Here is a 23,152-nt window from a genome sequence, read left to right as displayed (position 1 = left end):
ATTAAGAATAGTGGGCAAGGGCTTATTAAGAGAGGAGGGGGCCTGTGTGCAATGTCTGTCCGGGCCCCCTCCCCCCCCCCTCTCTAGCCAGCACAGCAGTAGACTTTGAGCACCAGGGTCATTAGGAGACCCCAGTGATGTGTCAAAGTCTAGTGCAGGTCTCAGTGAAAATGGGGCAGTGGCTATTTTACCAGTGTTTTCCCTATTGCACATGTACAAAATGCTAGGAAAATGTCCGCAGTGCCATTTTCCCAGTGCTTTATGCAGCACTGCTGACATTGACGCCAGACTCCGATGGGTAAGTACTGAAAAATAGGTGCAGGGTGTGCGGTGTAGGCCCCCCTGGGCCCAGGGGCCTGTGTGCACCACACACCTTGCACCCATTATAGATACGCCACTGGTAGTGGACATTGCAGTATTCAGCTTTTATTTTTGCCTAACAAAGGAGATTTCTCTGCTATCTCATGCGTTAGACTTTTCACAAATAGGCATGTTGTTTCCATATGATTATCCGGAACAGAAAGCTTAATAAGTAGGCCCATAACTGTTTTACTCACTTTTGAAGCATGATTTCTTCTAAATATTTGTATTGGGATTTTAGTTACTATATTATAGTCAAAACTTGCCAAAAGCTGATTGACTCTGATCTGGTCTTTCCTATGATGGGTCCCAAGGTCCAAATAGGACATTTCTTAAACTGCTGCAGCTATATAAAGACCATTCAGTTACTTACCGAACCTAACTCCACCCAAAACTAAAAGTGCATTGTCACGATTCCAGTGCAGCATTTCTTCAGATACGCCAGCATGAGAAAGCTGCCCGTGACACTTTAGGTAAGTGCCACCAGCAGAAGTACCAGTAGACTTTGAGGGACCACGCCCAGGGCACACACAAAATTATTAATACTTAAAAAATTAAGTAACATGAGCCCCAAGGTTTGGGTGTGAAAACACAGACAACCAGATATAAAATGAAGAGAATTTAGTTTAAGTAAAAATCTTCAAAGCTTATTATTACAAAAAAAAGAAAGTTACAAGAATATAATAGTTAAAATAGTCACACAAGTAAGTACAATCTCGAGAAATAAAAATAAGGGAAGAAAACGGACCAACACTCAGATCACCTGAAGAGTCTTCTTAACGCTGGATAAGTGAGGTCTCTCTGTATCCTGGACATTATAGGATCCAATCTCTCACTAGATGCCACCTCAAGATACTGATAATTTGCAGCAAGAGTTTCATAAATTTAACTACATTCTGCCGCTCACCCACAGCCCCCTTCTTGGGATTCCTTTATCCCTTTCAAAGCCAGAGTGGGTGGAGTCTCGGCTTATACTGTGAGGTCTCTGGCTAGGGTTTACGACCTTGTCTCAGGAAAAACAGGTCACACCCTTCTGGCCATAGCTCTGGTTCTCGGGTAATCAAACTAGCTCTGGTCAGGAAGAATTTCACATCTGGGTAGCCAGTGTGTCTCTGCTAGGTCTGTGGCTATAATAAAATTCCAGCAGATCAATTAAGTTTCCACCATTTGACTTGCAAAGACAGTTAACTGGTATCATACATTGGTACTTTGATACATCAATCAGAATAATGCAAATTTTTCTAACTTCCATAAGGGATATTGGGGACTTAGTATGATGGGGATATAGATGGGGTCCAAAGGAGCCGGTGCACTTTAAATTTCTTCAACTGGGTGTGCTGGCTTCTCCCCTATATGCCCCCTCCCACAGCCAGTCTAGAAAAATGTGCCCTCAGGAGAGGATGCACACTCTGGAGCTCCAGAGGATTTTTTCTTCAGTTTATTTTAAACTTTGTTATTTTCGGTATGCTGTTTGGGCAATAGCATACCTGCACCATGGGAATTGTGGGGGGCATTTACTGGTCTCTTAAGGCGTCAGAGCTGCTTTCCAGCTGCAGGACCACCGTCCTGAGAGGTTGTTGGTACCGCAAGGCATTGCGCCTTAGTGAACGCAATCACAGCACGCCCCCACACCCCTAACAATGCCTGAAGGTGAGATGAGTGGTGAGTACAAACCGGGGGCCCCGCTAGGGGGGTCCCCCAGTTCTTGGTGCGGCGCGATCACAGGGGTGGCATATCGACGCTCCATGGAGGGATTCGCTATAGCCCCCTTGTGTACAGTGATCAGCAGTGGGGAAAACAGGCATTCGTGTTATGTTTTACTCTGTTTAGGAGACATTGCCAGTATAAATAACTGTATAGCTCCGGCGCCATTGCAGGGGGTGGAGCTTCCTCAGATCGGGACCAGCAGCGTTTTGGCGCCTTCCTCTGCTTACAGCTGCAGCAGCAAGGACACACATGAGATATGCCCCTGGTAACTACGGTGACTCTCATAAAACACATTCAGGACACTGCATGTGTCCTGTGCGATTCTCTCAAGGAGATAGGCATTATTAATGCTAGGACTACTGCCATGGCAGTGTCGGCATGCAGAGCTTTGTGGCTGCATCAGTGGATAGCGGATGCAGATTCCAAGCGCAGTGTGGAGTCTCTTCCTTTCTCAGGGGAGTGGCTATTCGGGGTTTGAGTTGGATATGTGGATTTCAAAGGCTACTGCAGGGAAATTCACGTTTATCCCCTCTGGGGCCCGCCGGCTAGGCGCTCCTACCCGGGGCCATCGACCCAGTCCTTTTGGAGCACCAGGTTCAAATCAAGAGCCAGAGGCGCCTCAAACGCTGCAAGAGGCACCAGAGGCAAGACAAGAAAACCAGCCACGGCATGTTCTCAGGAACAAAGTACCAGCTCAGCTTCCACTAAGGCCTCAGCATGATGGTGCCTCCCCACCCCGAGGGGATCTCAAGGTGGGAGCTCGACTGCATGACTTCAGCCGCATCTGGGAAAGCCCCTGCCAGGATGCCTGGGTAAAGGACCTAATTTCTCAGGGCTACAAGCTGGAGTTCGACAGTACTCCTCCCCAAAGATTTTTCAAATCCAGCTTACCAGTTTTGGAGGATGTGCGAGTTACGCTGCAACAGGCCATCCTAAAGTTGGTCCAGTCCCAAGTCATTGTTCCAGTGCCACTACAATAACAGGGAAAGGGTTACTACCCCAACCTGTTTGTGGTACCAAAACCAGACGGTTCGGTAAGGTCTATTCTGAACCTAAAATCCTTGAACCCTTACCTAAAAGTTTTCAAGTTCAAGATGGAATCCTTGCGAGCAGTGATTTCGGGTCTGGAAGAACAGGAGTTCAAGGCTTCACTGAATATCAAGGATGCTTATCTCCATATCCTGATATGGCCACCTCACCAGGCTCTCCTGCGGCACTGCCCTTCGGCCTGTCCACAGCTCTGAGGGTCTTCACGAAGGTGATGGCGGAAATTATGTTTCAGCTCCGCGTCCAGGAGGTCAATGCTGTCACTTACCTCGACAAATCTCCTAATAAATGTGAATTCCAGGGAGCTTCTATTGCCCAATATCAACCGCACTATTCAGCTTCTGTCACACCATGGGTGGATTCTCAATTTGCAGAAGTCTCACCTGGAACCCACTCAGCAACTCTTGTTCCTAGGTATGCTTCTGGATACAGTGGCCCAAAAGGTGTTCCTTCCAAAGGACAAGGCGAGGACACTCCGGGAGATGGTCCGAGCGGTTCTACAGCCGACCCGGGTCTCCATTCATCTTTGCATTCGATTGCTGGGAAAGATGGTGGCCTCATACGAGGTTATCCAGTATGGAAGGTTCCATGCCAGAACATTTCAATTGGATCTCCTGAGCAAGTGGTCCGGATCACATCTTCAGATGCACCGGATCATATGTCACTCCCCTCAGGCCAGAATTTCCCTCCTGTGGTGGCTACAGTCCTCGAACCTGCTGGAAGGTCGAAGTTTCGGAATTCAGGATTGGATCCTTGTAACAACGGATGCGAATCTGAGAGGATGGGGAGCTGTCACCCAAGGGGATCAGTTCTAGGGCAGGTGGTCAGCCCACGAAGCCCTACTTCCGATCAACATTCTGGAACTTCGGGCGCTCTACAACGCTCTGCTTCAGGCCTCTCCTCTGCTCCGGGATCGAGCTGTTCAAGTTCAGTCGGACAACGCCATAGCTGTGACATACCTCAATCGACATGGAGGGACAAAAAGCAGAGCCTGTATGCGAGAAGTGTCAAAGATACTCCTCTGGGCATTAAGAAATGTAAAGCAATGTCGGCCATCTTCATTCCGGGGGAGGATAACTGGGAAGCGGACTTCCTGAGTTGTCACAATCTCCACCCGGGAGAGTGGGGCCTCCACCAACAGGTGTTTCGACAGATCACCAACCTGTGGGGTTGCCCGCAGATAGACATGATGGCATCTCGATTCAACAAGAAGCTTTGCTGGTATTGTTCAAGAACCAGGGACCCTCAGGCGATAGCAGTAGATGCTCTAACGGCGCCTTGGCTTTACCGGTTGGTCTACCTGTTTCCTCCGATTCCACTGCTCCCAAGGGAGCTAAAGAGAATCAGGCATCAAAGAGTCCAGGCAATTCTGATTTCCCCAGACTGGCCTCTGAGGGAGTGGTACGCGGATCTTCTGGACATGTCCGTCGAAGAGATCTTCTTCAACAAGGACTGTTCATCTACCCGGACTTACAGCGACTTCGTTTGACGGGTTGAGCGGAACATCCTAGCTCAAAAGGGCCTTTCCAAGAAGGTTATTTCAACCATGGTTCCTGCCATGAAGCCTGTGACGTTAAAGCACTACCATCATATCTGGAGGAGATATGTCTCTTGGTGCGAGGAATGCAAGTATCCCCCTGCAGAGTTCCACTTGGGACGTTTCTTGCATGTCAGGTCTGTAACTGTATCTGTCCCCGGAGGGGGCACTAGTGGGTCAGTGGTGGTGCGGTGGAGGAAACGAGGAGTCTGCAGTAAGTTCCTGCGCATGTGCGCAATGATGTTTATATAGCACACAGAGGTATAAACAGCAACTGGAGCAAATGGCAACACAGATGACTTTAGAAAGGAAGCTGACAGAGGTATAATAACAGTCACAGGTAATGGGCTGGTCTGGAAACCAGTGTGGTTAGCAAACAGCGATGATCGGACTGGAAGCTGATGGTAAACATCGATGGCCGGCTTGGAAGCCATTGGTAACAGGTTCAATATGCAATAGGTAAGTAATGCAACCGATGGCAGTATATACAGGCAATAAGTAACTCCGGTAATCGGTATGGAAACCGACAGCAATAGATTCACACAGTCAGTACATATACACAAGTCCACAGAGCCTAGCAAGGCTATAGCAGGAGACAGCTGGTAATATACTGTACAAGCTGGTTGTTTTAAGTGCTAGATGCAATAGCACAGTGCTGAATGCAGATTAACAACACACAGGTGAGAATAGTGAGGCAGCACCTGGAGATAGTCTCTTACTGCATGTAGACTGTGGAAGGAGTTGTTGCAGAGCTGGGATGGCTGGTGCCTGTAGTTTCACGGAGACACTGGAGCTAGGAAATCACTGGAGACATGAGACTGGAGCCAGGAGACACTGTGCACTGGATGTGACGCATTGTTCAAGGCGATGAGACTGAGCCGATGTTCTGGATTTATACCCCCCGGTCAGCAGGCATTGGATGCTTGAATCATGTGTGCAGACACAGTGCAGGATTCGGTGTTGCTGGTCAGCTGACCGCAAGTGTCATGGCAGAGCCCATTCTGTACAGATGGCGGGCACACAGCGGGGTACACGCTGGATGGACTTCAGGCGTACACAGTGACAATGGATACTGCGATCCGCGGAGAGGGCATTCATGCAGCAGCAAACTGGGGCCATGACCTCTGGAGGCCTGCACACCAGCCCGCTGGTAAGTGAGATACCACTGAACGCTGATTCTCGACACTGCAGGCTGGTGTGGATATGAGCTTACGTCTGGGTTCTCTTAAGGTCCAGATTTCAGCTCTCAGTTTTCTTCCAGAAGAAGTTGACAGTGTTGCCAGAAGTTCAGACTTTCCTGCAAGGGGTACTTCACATACAACCTCCTTTTGCGCCGCCCACGGCACCCTGGGATTTGAATGTAGTGTTGGAATTTCTTCAGTCCTCCTGGTTTGAACCTCTGATAACGGTAGAAGACAAGTACCTCACATGGAAGATGGTGATGTTACTAGCCCTGGCTTCTGCTAGGAGTGTCTCAGAATTGGGGGCCTTATTGTGTAAAAGTACCTACTTGGTCTTTTACAAGGACAGAGCAGAGCTCAGGACTAGACAGCAGTTCCTGCCGAAGGTTGTCTCTGCATTCCACTTGAATCAACCGATTGTAGTCCCGTCCAGTTCTGGCACTTGTTCCTCCGAAGTCATTGGATGCTGTGCGAGCCTTGAAGATCTATATCAAGAGGACGGCTCGGAGAAGAAAGACGGATTCCTTGTTTGTGCTCTATGATGCGCAGAAAAAGGGTTGCCCTGCTTCTAAGCAGTCCTTTGCTCGTTGGCTTAAGTTGACTATACAACAGGCCTATGTGTCGGCAACCTTGCCTGTTCCACAGTCTCTGAAGGCCCACTCTACGTGATCAATGGGGTCTTCCTGGGCGGCTACCCGTGGAGTCTTGGCCTTACAATTATGCCGAGCTGCTACCTGGTAGGAGGAAGAACACCTTTGTGAAGTTCTACAGGTTTGATACCCTAGCCAAAGAAGATACCCAGTTTGGGCAGGTGGTGCTGCAGACATCTCCGCATATTCCTACCGGTTCTGGAAGCTTTGGGACGTCCCCATCGTACTGAGGGCCTAATTCAGACCTGATTGCTGCTGCATATTTGTTAGCAGTTGGGCAAAACCATGTGCACTGCAGGGGGGTCAGATATAACAATTGCAGAGAGAGTTAGATTTGGGTGGGTCATTTTGTTTCTATGCAGAGTCAATACTGGCTGCTTTATTTTTACTCTGCAATTTAGATTGCAGATTGAACACACCACACCCAAATCTAACTCTCTCTGCACATGTTATACCTGCTCGCCCCCCCTGCAGTGCACATGGGCCCTCATTCCGAGTTGTTCGCTCGGTAAAAATCTTCGCATCGCAGCGATTTTCCGCTTAATGCGCATGCGCAATGTTCGCACTGCGACTGCGCCAAGTAAATTTGCTATGCAGTTAGGAATTTTACTCACGGCTTTTTCATCGTTCTGGCGATCGTAATGTGATTGACAGGAAATGGGTGTTACTGGGCGGAAACAGGCCGTTTTATGGGCGTGTGGGAAAAAACGCTACCGTTTCCGGAAAAAACGCAGGAGTGGCCGGAGAAACGGAGGAGTGTCTGGGCGAACGCTGGGAGTGTTTGTGACGTCAAACCAGGAACGACAAGCACTGAACTGATCGCAGATGCCGAGTAAGTCTGGAGCTACTCAGAAACTGCTACGAGGTGTGTAATCGCAATATTGCGAATACATCGTTCGCAATTTTAAGATGCTAAGATTCACTCCCAGTAGGCGGCGGCTTAGCATGAGCAAATCTGCTAAAATCCGCTTGCGAGCGAACAACTCGGAATGACCCCCATGGTTTTGCCCATCTGCTAACAAATCTGCTACTACGATCAGGTCTGAATTAGGCCCATAGTCCCCAATATCCCTTATGGATGTTAGAGAAAATGGGAGTTTAATACCTACCGTTAAATCCTTTTCTCATAGTCCATAAGGGATATTGGGTGCCCGTCATTCTCCGTCGGGCACAGTTTTACCTAGACTGGCTGTGGGAGGGGGCAAAGAGGGGAGGAGCCAGCACACCCGGTTGAAGAAATTTAAAGTGCAGCGGCTCCTTTGGACACCATCTATACCCGCATCGTACTAAATCCCCAATATCCCTTATGGACTACGAGAAAATTATTAAAATCCCATTTTTAATCATGCCCATTTCGATATAACATCAGATGTTCCTTACATGCATGGTGTCTCTTAAGAAGTAACACGCTATTCTAAATTGGGAAATCTCATTAACATTATACACACTAGAAAAAATAAAATTTTACTCACCGGTAAATCTATTTCTCGTAGTCCGTAGTGGATGCTGGGAACTCCGTAAGGACCATGGGGAATAGACGGGCTCCGCAGGAGACTGGGCACTCTAAAAGAAAGATTAGGTACTATCTGGTGTGCACTGGCTCCTCCCTCTATGCCCCTCCTCCAGACCTCAGTTAGGATACTGTGCCCGGAAGAGCTGACACAATAAGGAAGGATTTTGAATCCCGGGTAAGACTCATACCAGCCACACCAATCACACCGTATAACTTGTGATACTATACCCAGTTAACAGTATGAAATATAACTGAGCCTCTCAACAGATGGCTCAACAATAACCCTTTAGTTAGGCAATAACTATATACAAGTATTGCAGACAATCCTCACTTGGGATGGGCGCCCAGCATCCACTACGGACTACGAGAAATAGATTTACCGGTGAGTAAAATCTTATTTTCTCTGACGTCCTAGTGGATGCTGGGAACTCCGTAAGGACCATGGGGATTATACCAAAGCTCCCAAACGGGCGGGAGAGTGCGGATGACTCTGCAGCACCGAATGAGAGAACGCAAGGTCCTCCTCAGCCAGGGTATCAAATTTGTAGAATTTTGCAAACGTGTTTGCCCCTGACCAAGTTGCAGCTCGGCAAAGTTGTAAAGCCGAGACCCCTCGGGCAGCCGCCCAAGATGAGCCCACCTTCCTTGTGGAATGGGCTTTTACTGATTTAGGATGCGGCAATCCAGCCGCAGAATGCGCCAGCTGAATTGTGCTACAAATCCAGCGAGCAATAGTCTGCTTAGAAGCAGGGGCACCTATTTTGTTGGGTGCATACAGGATAAAAAACGAGTCAGTTTTCCTGACTCCAACTGTCCTGGAAATATAAATTTTTAAGGCCCTGACTACGTCCAGAAACTTGGAATCTTCCAAGTCCCTAGTAGCCGCAGGCACTACAATAGGTTGGTTCAAGTGAAAAGCTGATACCACCTTAGGGAGAAACTGGGGACGAGTCCTCAATTCTGCCCTATCCATATGGAAAATCAGATAAGGGCTTCTACATGACAAAGCCGCCAATTCTGACACACGCCTGGCCGAAGCCAAGGCCAATAACATGACCACTTTCCACGTGAGATATTTCAGATCCACAGTTTTAAGTGGCTCAAACCAATGTGATTTCAGGAAACTCAACACCACGTTGAGATCCCACGGTGCCACAGGAGGCACAAAAGGGGGCTGAATATGTAGCACTCCCTTTACAAAAGTCTGAACTTCAGGCAGTGAAGCCAGTTCTTTCTGGAAGAAAATCGACAGAGCCGAAATCTGGACCTTAATGGAACCCAATTTTAGGCCCATAGTCACTCCCGACTGTAGGAAGTGCAGAAAACGACCCAGCTGAAATTCCTCTGTTGGGGCCTTCCTGGCCTCACACCACGCAACATATTTTCGCCAAATACGGTGATAATGGTTTGCGGTTACTTCTTTCCTGGCTTTTATCAGCGTAGGAATGACTTCCTCCGGAATGCCCTTTTGCTTTAGGATCCGGAATTCAACCGCCATGCCGTCCAACGCAGCCGCGGTAAGTCTTGGAACAGACAGGGCCCCTGCTGTAGCAGATCCTGTCTGAGCGGTAGAGGCCATGGGTCCTCTGATATTATTTCTGTAAGTTCTGGGTACCAAGCTCTTCTTGGCCCATCCGGAACCACGAGTATCGTTCTTACTCCTCGTTTTCTTATTATTCTCAGTACCTTTGGTATGAGAGGCAGAGGAGGGAATACATAAACCGATTGGTACACCCACGGTGTCACTAGAGCGTCCACAGCTGTTACCTGAGGGTCCCTTGACCTGGCGCAATATCTAGTTTTTTGTTTAGGCGGGACGCCACCATGTCCACCTGTGGCCTTTCCCAACGGTTTACCAACAGTTGGAAAACTTCTGGATGAAGTCCCCACTCTCCCGGGTGTCGTTCGTGTCTGCTGAGGAAGTCTGCTTCCCAGTTGTCCACTCCCGGAATGAACACTGCTGACAGTGCTAAGACGTGATTTTCCGCCCATCGGAGAATCCTTGTGGCTTCTGCCATCGCCATCCTGCTTCTTGTGCCGCCCTGTCGGTTTACATGGGCGACTGCCGTGATGTTGTCTGACTGGATCAGTAATGGCTGGTTTTGAAGCAGAGGCCTTGCCAGACTTAGGGCATTGTAAATGGCCCTCAGTTCCAGAATATTTATGTGTAGGGACGACTCCTGACTTGACCAAAGTCCTTGGAAATTTCTTCCCTGTGTGACTGCCCCCCAGCCTCGAAGGCTGGCATCCGTGGTTACCAGGACCCAGTCCTGTATGCCGAATCTGCGGCCCTCTTGAAGATGAGCACTCTGCAGCCACCACAGTAGAGATACCCTGGTCCTTGGAGACAGGGTTATCAGCCGATGCATCTGAAGATGCGATCCCGACCACTTGTCCAAGAGGTCCCACTAAAAGGTTCTTGTATGGAACCTGCCGAATGGAATTTTGCTTCGTAAAAAGCTACCATTTTTCCCAGGACTCGTGTGCAGTGATGCACCGATACCTGTTTTGGTTTCAGGAGGTCTCTGACTAGAGATGACAGCTCCTTGGCTTTCTCCCGCGGGAGAAACACTTTTTTCTGTTCTGTGTCCAGAACCATCCCCAGGAACAGTAGGCGTGTGGTAGGAACCAGCTGTGACTTTGGAATGTATAGAATCCATCCGTGCTGTTGTAGCACTTCCCGAGATAGTGCTACTCCGACCAACAACTGCTCCTTGGACCTCGCCTTTATAAGGAGATCGTCCAAGTACGGGATAATTAAAACTCCCTTTTTTCGAAGGACTATTATCATTTCTGCCATTACCTTGGTAAAGACCCTCGGTGCCGTGGACAGTCCAAACGGCAGTGTTTGGAATTGGTAATGGCAATCCTGTACCACAAATCTGAGGTACTCCTGGTGAGGATGGTAAATGGGGACATGTAGGTAAGCATCCTTGATGTCCAGGGATACCATGTAATCCCCCTCCTCCAGGCTTGCAATAACCGCCCTGAGCGATTCCATCTTGAACTTGAATTTTTTTATGTATGTGTTCAAGGATTTCAAATTTAAAACGGCTCTCACCGAACCGTCCAGTTTCGGTACCACAAACAGTGTGGAATAGTAACCCCGTCCTTGTTGAAGTAGGGGCACCTTGACTATCACCTGCTGGAAATACAGCTTGTGAATTGCCTCTAGCACAGCCTCCCTGCCTGAACGAGTTGTCGGCAAGGCAGATTTGAGGAAACGGCGGGGGGGAGACGCCTCGAATTCCAGCTTGTACCCCTGAGATACTACTTGAAGGATCCAGGGATCCACCTGTGAGCGAGCCCACTGATCGCTGAAATTTTTGAGGCGGCCCCCCACCGTACCTGGCTACGCCTGTGGAGCCCCCGCGTCATGCGGTGGACTCAGAGGAAGCGGGGGAAGAATTTTGATTCTGGGAACTGGCTGACTGGTGCAGCTTTTTCCCTCTTCCCTCGTCTCTGTGCAGAAAGGAAGCGCCTTTGACCCGCTTGCTTTTCTGAAGCCGAAAGGACTGTACCTGATAATACAGTGCTTTTCTTAGGCTGTGAGGAAACCTGAGGTAAAAAATTTTCTTCCCAGCTGTTGCTGTGGATACGAGGTCCCAGAGACCATCCCCAAACAATTCCTCACCCTTATAAGGCTCTATGTGCCTTTTAAAGTCAGCATCACCTGTCCAGTGTCGGGTCTCTAATACCCTCCTGACAGAATGGACATTGCATTAATTCTGGATGCCAGCCGGCAAAATATCCCTCTGTGCATCCCTCATATATAAGACGACGTCTTATGTTCGCAAAATAGTATCCCTGTTTGACAGGGTTACAGACCACGCTGCAGCAGCACTATCTGCAGGTCTCAGTCTAGTACCTGAGTGTGTAAATACAGACTTCAGGCTAGCCTCCTGCTATTTATCAGCAGGTACCTTCAAAGTGGCCGTATCCTAAGACGGCAGTGCCACCTTTTTTGACAAACGTGTGAGCGCCTTATCCACCCTAGGGGATATCTCCCAGCGTAACTTATCCTCTGGCGGGAAAGGGCTACGCCATCAGTAACTTTTTAGAAATTACCAGTTTCTTATCGGGGGAACCCACGCTTTTTCACACTTCATTCACTCATTTGATGGGGGAACAAAACACTGCCTGCTTTTTCTCCCCACACATAAAACCCTTTTTTAGTGGTACTTGGGTTAATGTCAGAAATGTGTAACACATTTTTTATTGCCGGGATCATGTAACGGATGTTCGTAGTGGATTGAGTATATGTCTCAACCTCGTCGACACTGGAGTCAGACTCCGTGTCGACATCTGTGTCTGCCATCTGAGGGAGCGGGCGTTTTTGAGCCCCCGATGGCCTTTGAGACGCCTGGGCAGGTGCGGGCTGAGAAGCCGGCTGTCCCATAGCTGTTACGTCATCCAGCCTTTTATGTAAGGAGTTGACACTGTCGGTTAATACCTTCCACCTATCCATCCACTCTGGTGTCGGCCCACAGGGGGCGACATCCCATTTATCGGCATCTGCTCCGCCTCCACATAAGCCTCCTCATCAAACATGTCGACACAGCCGTACCGACATACCGCACACACACAGGGAATGCTCTGACTGAGGACAGGACCCCACACAGCCCTTTGGGGAGACAGAGAGAGAGTATGCCAGCACACACCAGAGCGCTATATAATGTAGGGATAAACACTATCACTGAGTGAATTTTCCCCAATAGCTGCTTGTATAAACAATATTGCGCCTAAATTTAGTGCTCCCCTCTCTTTTTAACCCTTTGAGCCTGAAAACTACAGGGGAGAGCCTGGGGAGCTGTCTTCCAGCTACACTGTGAAGAGAAAATGGCGCCAGTGTGCCGAGGGAGATAGCTCCGCCCCTTTTTCGCGGACTTTTCTCCCGCTTTCTTATGGATTCTGGCAGGGGTAATTATCACATATATAGCCTCTGGGGCTATATATTGTGATTATTTTGCCAGCCAAGGTGTTTTTATTGCTGCTCAGGGCGCCCCCCCCCCCCTCCAGCGCCCTGCACCCTCAGTGACCGGAGTGTGAAGTGTGTATGAGGAGCATTGGCGCACAGCTGCAGTGCTGTGCGCTACCTTGGTGAAGACTGAAGTCTTCTGCCGCCGATTTTCCGGACCATCTTCATGCTTCTGGCTCTGTAAGGGGGACGGCGGCGCGGCTCCGGGAACGAACACCAAGGACGGGTCCTGCGGTCGATCCCTCTGGAGCTAATGGTGTCCAGTAGCCTAAGAAGCCCAAGCTAGCTGCAAGCAGGTAGGTTCGCTTCTTCTCCCCTTAGTCCCTCGTTGCAGTGAGCCTGTTGCCAGCAGGTCTCACTGTAAAATAAAAAACCTAACATATACTTTCTTTCTAGGAGCTCAGGAGAGCCCCTAGTGTGCATCCAGCTCGGCCGGGCACAGAAATCTAACTGAGGTCTGGAGGAGGGGCATAGAGGGAGGAGCCAGTGCACACCAGATAGTACCTAATCTTTCTTTTAGAGTGCCCAGTCTCCTGCGGAGCCCGTCTATTCCCCATGGTCCTTACGGAGTTCCCAGCATCCACTAGGACGTCAGAGAAACTAGGTTTAAACACAAATGATGCTGCACTTGGTGAACATCAATCTTTTATATCTAAAAACTAAACTCATTCTCCAAATTTGTATGACACCACAAAACACCTAGGATCTATCTCAGCAGACTTAAGAAACCCACTATCCTCAGAGGATGGTGTTTGCCAGATATTTATTCTTTAACAGTTACTTATATAGTGCCAGCATATTCCAGTGTGCTTTACGATAGGGAACACAACTAATAAAACAAGACTGAGTAATTACAGACAGTCAAAGAGGTTAGAGAGGGTCCTGCTAACAAGCTTAAATTCTATAAGAAATACTGTATTAACTGACTCATTATAAAACCATGCTTGTGATAGACTTAAGGATATCCTTACAAAGAAATAAGGATCAAATAGGGTTTGAGGTAACAATATGGTTTAAAAAGGGGCAGACTAGATGGGCTAAGAGGTTCTTATATGCCATTAAATTCTATGTTTATATACCCAATTCCACAGATTTATAGCAAAACAACTGAGCCTGAAACATAAAAATGTTCAACAGGTGCAGAGATACTGAAATGATCTATGAACTGGGTGCACAAAATGATTTGCATGTCATCCAGGAACAGACACTATTAAGCAGAATAATATTTGCAATTCACTTTGTCGTAATAATGTCCAATTTGTGAATTGAAAAGCCCAGCACCAGGCTCCAAAGACGCATTGTTAGTCCGTATAAGATGAGATTTTGGCTATAGTAACTTGCTGTCTTGTGCTTGTCACAAGGTGTTGATAATGTAAAGAAAGCCCTGTAAGTGATCAGTCCATGCTGAATGTCTGGTAATAAATAGAGACAAAAAGCATGGCGTCCCTCCGCAAAACCTAGAACCCTCACCAGGCTATGTCATGCTGACACACAATACACCTCACTGTATCAGTGATCATATTTCTCATATTCTGACTAAACACTCTGTACTGATTACTTGCTGGCAGGCCTTCTGGCTTTGTAAGGAGCCGTTGAGTGTTATACATACAGGTTTTTTTTTCGCCCTTGTGGATTAAAAGGCAGAAGAAAGAAGAGGATCCCTATGGAATTAGGTGATAAATAAATTGATTAATTGGTGAATGTTGATGAATGGAGTCTTGAGTATTCTGCTGCTTCAGGATATGCTTAAAGCATATCTTAATGCTCTTTAAATGTACCTTTATGTGGGCGTGCATGTTTGTTTATTTAGAAATGTCAGTACTGGAATATACTGTATGTGCAACTCAAAATAAACCTGTATATGTAACATTATGGCTGCATGCATTTTATGTCTACACTTTTGAATGCCACTGTGCCATCTCCAAATTACCTTTCGATGTTTGCGGCAGAGTGATACAGATCACTTTTGGATGACACTCTAATGATACATGTGTACATTTTCTTTTAAGATTCTATGAAGACTCAGAGCTCTTGGCAATTAAGAAGTTTTGTAGATCTGCCAAGCTAAGCGCCTGAAGTTATTCTCCCCATTAGCAGCTATCTCTCTGATGTATCACCATGTGGTATATCTCCATCTGCTAAATAATGCTAAATATACGTCATTGGGCTGTTGTTGCTTCTAAAGCTTCTTCTAAAATATAATTTCTTTGCATTTGCAGGTATTGCCTATCTTTTTGCAAAAGCATATTTACTCTCAAAAAAGCCATGCTATCTGGACAGCTGTATCCGCTGTGGAGAACTGACCTGGCAGAAGGGCCTGCTGAAGAAAGGACCTGGCATCTGTCATGGAGTGGCAGGCAGTGCCTATGTATTTCTGTTACTTTACAGAATTACTGGCAGCTCCAAGTACATCTACAGAGCACAGCGGTTAGTGTCATGGCAGTAGCTGTTGTGGGTGATAGCTCTTGGCAGCCTGTGGCATGTTGCTTTTTCAGGCCATAGTCATTGAAATTATTGTACAGTATAGGAAACAACTTAGTTCAGATATAATTTTAAGGAATAAAAAAAATTTAACATTTTGATTAGTTAAAATTTTTTCTAACACTAACGATTTATTTGCGTAAAAAATTAGTAGAGTGCTGTATTGAGATGCCCGCTTTACATCTTAGCTATGTTAATAACTACAAATGCCAATTTATTTAATTATCTGTGTATATTGTTATTAATTAGCCTAAACATGGACGGAACTGTGGACACTCTGTCTCTGAGTTATCTCCCTCAGCTCTAATTCTCCTTCCATGATGACTGATGTCACATGAACTTTGGGTTCTTGCTATTTTCAGCTTATCAACATTACTCAAATGAACAAGATACTGCTGCCCTCATACCACTCACCCTGTCAATCACTATGTTACAGACATTGAAGATAGAGGCACAGTTGTCTTGTGTTACTGTGTGTTTCTTGATGCAGTAAGTTATTGCAAAGTGGGGTCAGTGACCTGAGCATTGAAGGAAGTGGCATAGTCATATTAGGGACCTGGAGGCCAGATGAGTGCATGACTTCTTCTGATCCTAGGAATGTGCCACCTATACCATGGTTGTGAACTTGTTACAGAGTGATATTTCCTTATTTGAACTAATTCTTTGGGAAGCTGCATGCTGCTTTTCTCACTCAAGAGGTAAGTTGGTGCTATTTCCTAAACCACAGTGTAGAGCTCAGCAGAATTGCATATGGGGCTGTCCTTACTCCCAATTGCGGTGTAGGGATACCCACATCTTCTCTTTCATTATCTGTTCTTGGGCATTTCCACGCCAATATAAGTTCAGCTTGCCTACATCGCTCCTAATTGAATTGACCTCTTTTTATATAGTACAGTATGTAGAGGGGAAATAACCACATACATATGGCTCTAAGGATTTGTATTTGTCATGGCTGCTTCCCTCCTGGTGCAAGATGTTACATTAACTACAGCTCAGAAGCTGCAGTGGTGTTTATCCCAGTTTCTGGTAGCTGCTAGGTTAAACAGAGCCACAATCAAACACAAACTCAAAAGTCCGGAATGCCGGTCAGCAGACAGGAATCTGTCGCTGGTAGCAAAGGCATGATCCAAGGAAAAGTTCAGGAACAAAGCCAGAGAAAGCAAAGCCGGAGTAGAAGTCAGACAAAGCCAAATGTCAACAGCCAATAGGAAAACAGGAACATCTAGACTATAGTGAAAGCACAATAATCAGTCACTGGTGCGGTGGTTTTCCAGCCTTATGTTCTCATAGGTTGCAGAGGATTGGCTGTAACCAGGACCTGGGTGGAGAGCAGGCAAATACAGTCAGCACAATGTCTCCCCTTTCTCTTTTATCATTTTCACCATGAATGTAGTTAAATCAAGCAGTAATTTTAGATAAAAATTAAAAGTTTTATTTCATGAAAGGGGTGTTTATTAAATAGGTATGAGTATGGACTTTAAAGTGGCATTTACAATTTTGCACAGTGCAATCAACCAACTAAAAATATAATGGTTCAATATGTAAATGGCTCCACAGTCCATAAAAAGAAAAAAGAAAAAACATTAAAAAATAAGGTAAAATTTCAATATAGAAGTTAGCAATGCTCGCTCTAAGGGACAGAGGGGATGATTCAGAGTTGTTAGCAAACCAGAAAAGCACACTAATGGGCAAAACCGTGTACACTGCAGGTGGGGCAGATATATCGTGCAGAGAGAGTCAGATTTGGGTGGGTTATATTGTTCCTGTGCAGGGTAAATACTGGCTGCTTTATTTTTATACTGCAATTTAGATTTCAGTTTGAACACACTCCACCCAAATCTAATTCTCTGCACGTTACATCTGCCCCACCTGCAGTGCACATGATTTTGCCAGTTAGTGTGCTTTTTTGGTTTGCTAACAACTCTAAATTACCCCCAGAGTCCTCATCACCACATGTATTTAGTGACAGGCTTATGAAATAGCTTCCTTCAAACTCTAGCACTGTCGTGTGAAATTATGTACTGCTGACAACCACATATAACCGAAAACAAACGTGTATTTATGAGTATTAGGTTGTAGATAGTGGAAATTGAGTGTGGAACCTCTACATGATTATGTATCAGAAGAGCTATCCATAGCATGAGTACAGTAAGCTGAGAAATTAGTGCATTTGGACAGCTATATCACTCTGATCCTCACTAACATAAAGGCACTGGCCTATTTAATCTACATTGACCAAACTGTCCAATCACTTATTAAGTGTTAGGATGCTTGGAACCCATGTGCTTGTGGTTTAGCTTTGTGGATAAATGTGGCCTATGATTGATTTGGAATAACTGGAAGGGAAAGTGTTAGTGAGATGGGTCAGCAGTCACATCATCCCTTATTCAGGCAATGGGTTTCCAAATGTTTATGCTTACAGGCACTGTTGGGAAACTCTGTCTGTGCTTGAGCTGCATCTCTGCGAGGACTTATTTATGGGCTCCATATACTAACACTCTACTTACTGAGAAGAAAAAGCTGTTCCTGCTTTGCCTGCTAAAGTGGTTACCGTGCTGTTTACTAAGAACTGCAGTATGTAGAGGGTGAACATAAAGTAACCCCCTTAGCGGTGTCAGCAGGGATGCATTGTGCATCTCTAATGTCTTCTACAAAAGCAAAGTTTTCATAAACTGCACCAGCGTAATGAGCAACCTCCATTTCAATAATCTGTCTTACAAGTTCTGTCACATCTCCTTCACTCCTAACCATGACCTCTCTGCCGCATCCCCCCCGGGGTGTGATGACTCCCGAGCTCCTCTCTTCAGCGCACAGCCACCTAGGTTTTTTTTTTACTGTATCAACATTATTTACAATTGAACAAAGCTACAGACAAGATGTCCAAATTGCTTCTATTCAGCTGGAGGCAGATAACAGGACCTTCTAGCAGCCAAATCAGTGCTGGAGAATCTTCTTTTAGCGGTATCTTCTTTTCTTTGTAACACCTGGGTCACTTAGTGCTGCCATTGGTGCCTATAGTAGAACCAATACTCTAGCCTATTATCACTTGCAGGCTGAAGACTGAGTAATCCAATATATATCCAAAAGTGATACGTGCAGGGATTTTGTCTTTTTCATTTTTGCCTCTTATTTCTCCTTAGTAAAGGGACCTATATTATATGTCCTACGTCTGTGTATCTCAAACTTTGATTTAGGATGGGCATGGTGCACTTAGAAATGCGTCTCTCCACCAAAATGCAACAGAAGGTGAAAAATGTGCCATCCCTGAGCCAGTGCATAGATCAAGTCTTTTTATAGAAATTGTTGTGCGCTACTTCACTAAGCAAGAAACACTCTTAAAATAATCACTGTCTCTGACCTTTTTCAGCACTTTTTACCCTTTCCTAAAGTATACTAGAAATATATCTATTTTTTACTTGTTTCATATTTTTTTCAAGTTAATAAATAGACATCTGTTCTTTCCTAGGTTTTCAGAATTTCTGTCTTCGGATGAATTCAGAGTTGGATCATGTACTGTGGAAAGCATGTACAGTCTCTACGAAGGCTTGTCAGGGACAGTCTGCTTTCTGGTTGATTTACTGCAGCCTAACCAGGCTGAGTTTCCACTTTTCAGTGTCTTTGTGTAAATCATCTTTGTGCTTTGATCAAGCAGACCAGAGGTATTCTGCAGGTTATTCACTATTCAGCATTGGCGTTTCTGCGGGATAGCTGTGTGTAATTAATATAGGGATGGCTTTTGTGTTAGTTTACAAATACAATTTCCTAATGCTCCTGCCACAACACACAGGGATTACAACAATGTTTTTAACATACTGTTCTTGAATACAATGTTTCCCCTGTCTATAGAAATGAAGTATGGTACCCGGAGTGAAAACAAAATCTCCACCCTGCCTTCCACGTCTTCCCTTAAAGGATTTTTTTTAAATAAATAATTTCCACTTTTATTGGCAAGTACGTTTATCAGGTATGTATAGCAAGAGGGGAAATATACATACTGTATGGATACAGCGTAGTGGCATTGTATGCAAAATGAGAAAACAAATAGCACAGGCATGAAAAGTAAAAACAGATCCTATAACACAGAAAGCTTAAGTCTATATAAGTAGCACAAAAACATATATACACAATATATATATATATATATATATATATATTAGTCTAGCTGTCCCTACCTCTCACCTCACTCTCCCAGCAGCCTCTAGTACTGTAATCAGTGCCACACCTACTCATTATGTTGGGCACTCAGGATCAGTACTGTACATCAGATGAGGGAGAGGAAGAGTATAACTGCCGGTTACCTGATGTGTCTTATCATGATTGTGATGACAGCCAGTCTCCTGAAGAATACAGCATACCATCATCATCAATAACTAGTGCCTGGAATAAAGCAGCTGTCAGTGTGTCAGTATCAATTCTGTCACAGTTAGGCCTGAAGGATAATACGTTGCAGCAAGTGTAGGCATTTTTGGAGTCAGGGAGGAATATATTCCACCCTCTGCGTGTGCATAAATTACAAACTATCGCACTGGGGGGGCTCATTTGCCATCCTCTGGATAGACACAACAAGCCTCATTCATGTTTGTAAGTAAAGCAAGAAAGCAAGCAAATGGGCAAAACCATGTTGCACTGAAGGTGGGGCTGATTGACGTGCAGAGAGATTTAGATTTGGGTGGGTTATATTTTTTTGTGCAGAGTAAATACTCGCTACTTTTGCATGTAGCCCACAAACACTGAACAGCTTTATTTTTACACTGCAATTTAGTTTTCGGTTTGAACACACCCCACCCAAATCTAAATCTTTCTCGTTACATCAGCCCCACCTGCAATGCAGCATGGTTTTGCCCAGTTACTTGCTTTTTACTTAGAAACCTGAATAAGGCCCAAATACATTTTTTTTAAAGGCTGAACTTTATGGTCCTTTGTTCTTTCTATCTATACAGCTATGTAACATTCCCCAGGGATCACCTCCTTTGAAAGATTTAGGCCTAATGCTTGAGAAGTACCTCTCTTTCACTGATGACCAACACAAGTCAGAGATGGTACTAATTTCTTAAATACAGCTCCTGTCATTCACACACAAAACTCCTGCTGCTTGATCAATGGTATTTATCCTGAAGCACAACACTGGGATTCCCACTCAGGGTCTCAGAGCAAGATCTATTTAAAACGTATTTAATAGAGTTGAACTCAGAAATCACTGTCAGCATTCTTGATCTACCTAGCTATTGCTGCTTAGGGTGAGGAACTTGGGCATCTTGGCTTACATGTTATAGGAAAAAACACACATAGGTCCACACTACAAGTACAACAAGCATTATATACAGTTCAAAAAAATCTGAGATATTCCACTATGGGGATTGAGCAGTTAACATATAAATCAACTGAATATGTACTGTAATTAGTGCAGAGCAACTCAACCCTATATTCAGTAGAAGGTAGTATACCTATTCTAGGTGCCATGCAGTGGATCGCGCCATGAAACTTATATCCCATGAGCGGATTCGGTTTTACTCGGTTTTACTCGGTTCTCAAAACCGAATTTTATTGGCTATCCAAAACACGTGACATCAGTGAGTCAATAAGATTCGGTTTTGAGAACCGAGTAAAACCAAATCCGCTCATCACTACCATTAATACATTTTTAATTCCCAAACCAAGCTGGCTTAAACAGTCTACTAAAAAAAGAAAACATTAAATGAAGGATATATTTTCTCCTGTGCTGTGTCACTCAATATACTGCCTGGCAGTAGTGGGGTAAATCCCCTGTGATACTTGGCATTATCAGGGTACAAAGAATAAATAAAGTTGTTTTAAGCATACAGTAGAGGACACATAGCATCATGATCTAACCAAAGACAGCTTTCAACCAAAACAGAACTGTAGTCCAAAAGGTAGTCACTTTGCAGATTTTGAGACTATGGACTATGTTATGGTGTCTTTGTACGCAGCAGCTGTGCTAAAATATGCTAAGGCCACAAGAGGCGTCTTGTATAAATAGACGCCTCCTGCATGCTTCTCTGATCCAGGTCCGAGGATGTAGCATCAGATCATCTTCATGAACAGGTTACTCAGAATGACCGGGGAGCTCATGCTGCTGACAGGGCCGGATTAAGGGCCACATGGGCCTGGAGCAGAAAATATTCAAGGGCCTATTGTGAGAAATGGGTTAGGTGTGATCAGTGCTGTGTGGGTGTGGCCAGAGCCATATGGGTGTGTACACCCCTACCCTATCAGCTCCAATGTCTCCCTAAATATGTAAAAATATAAAAAAAATGCATAAATATGTGAGAAAAATAGAAATACAGTCTTAATAGTAGTTATGCTTCATGGCAGACCATGTGGCCAGCTGTTGGCTAATGATCGTCATGCTGCCATGATGATGGGCCTATTTTTATGTGGAGGCCTGGAGCTGGAGCTCCATCCACCCCATTGTAAATCTGTCCCTGGCTGCTGAATCCAGTGAAGCCGCATGCAATCACGCAGCCACTGGATTCAGCATACCCCGTTTCCTGCTGGCTGCGCTGCCCCTTCCATGCTGCAGCACATCAGTCATGTGGCTTAGGGGACACTATGACCGTCATCAAGACAGATCTACACATGCGCAGTATAGATCCTGCGCAAGTGCAAATCCACAACCATGTACGTAAACCATTGGGTTTACGTACGTCTGAATAAGGCCTTATGACATCAAAGTAGTCTACTGAAAGATGTACGCTGGTAAATGAATGCACAGATTTTGGTATAACCTTTCGTGACTACAGGGAGTCTGTATTTGGGAAAGGGTAACCTTCCTTTTTTTTAAACAGACAGCTTAATAGCATGTTAGTGACCTAGCCCATGCAGTAAGGGTCATTTATTAGCCGCAGGCTCTAATTTTGTGCACAGGTGTTCCTCCTTATACTCCAAGTCCTTTTCACGGAGTATCCCCACTTCATGTTCTTCGGAGACAGCACCCTAAAATAGGCTGGAAGATGCTGTGGAAAGTGTGCGGCATGGTATAGTTAGCACAAATCATAGCTCCGAATAATGAGCAGTGTCTTCTTGTAAGTTTGGACATTGTGTGAGGCTGTGATTACAGACACTCTCAGCACTAATTACCCAGGCAGCATCAATAGATCTATTGCTGTAACTTATCAGTGGTTTTACAGAGGCTTTTTGTAAGTTTTATAGTTTGTGATATAAGTACTATATCTTGTGGACACATTAATGTTTCTATTGCCACTCACTATGATCGCAACACTTATTTTCACATTCCTGCTATCTTGTGAATAGAAGTACTGTATATGGTTTGACTCCCTTTTGTAATTCCCCCTATGTGGGTAATGAGGTTTTCTAAGTGATATATGTATTAATATTGAATAAATATTTTGATTCTACTTTTATACATCTCTTTGCTATTTTTATCAATTTGTTCTGTTACTTACACATAGTTACGTAAAAAGAAGCTGCTATGACTAATATCTTCATTCACCGCATTTAAGGCCGATTCAAGGTTGATTGCAAAACAACATTTTACTCTAATGGGCAAAACCATGTGCACTGCAGGGGGGGGCAGATATAACATGTGTAGAGAGAGTTAGATTTGGGTGGGGTGTGTTCAAACTGAAATCTAAATTGTAGTGTAAAAGTAAAGCAGCCAGTATTTACCCTGCACAGAAGCAATATAACCCACCCTAATTTAACTCTTTCTGCACATGT

At 45.3% G+C, this 23,152-nt stretch overlaps 1 protein-coding gene across 1 annotated transcript in view; it reads left to right on the top strand.

The window, feature by feature from the left end:
• The window catches only part of LANCL3 (LanC like family member 3), a 34,393-nt gene extending 11,603 nt beyond the window's left edge, over positions 1-22,790 (top strand). Inside the window, exons 4-5 of the mRNA XM_063953460.1 lie at positions 15,193-15,400; positions 18,921-22,790. Of these exons, the coding sequence (XP_063809530.1) occupies positions 15,193-15,400; positions 18,921-19,080 (368 nt within the window). The 3' untranslated portion in view covers positions 19,081-22,790. The remainder of the gene's footprint in view (positions 1-15,192; positions 15,401-18,920) is intronic.
• Positions 22,791-23,152: the final 362 nt, after the last annotated feature.

Source organism: Pseudophryne corroboree, chromosome 2 (genome assembly GCF_028390025.1).
Source record: "Pseudophryne corroboree isolate aPseCor3 chromosome 2, aPseCor3.hap2, whole genome shotgun sequence".
NCBI lineage: Eukaryota > Metazoa > Chordata > Amphibia > Anura > Myobatrachidae > Pseudophryne > Pseudophryne corroboree.
Note: the sequence above shows the minus strand (reverse complement) of the source record. Positions and strands in the feature narration are given on the sequence as shown.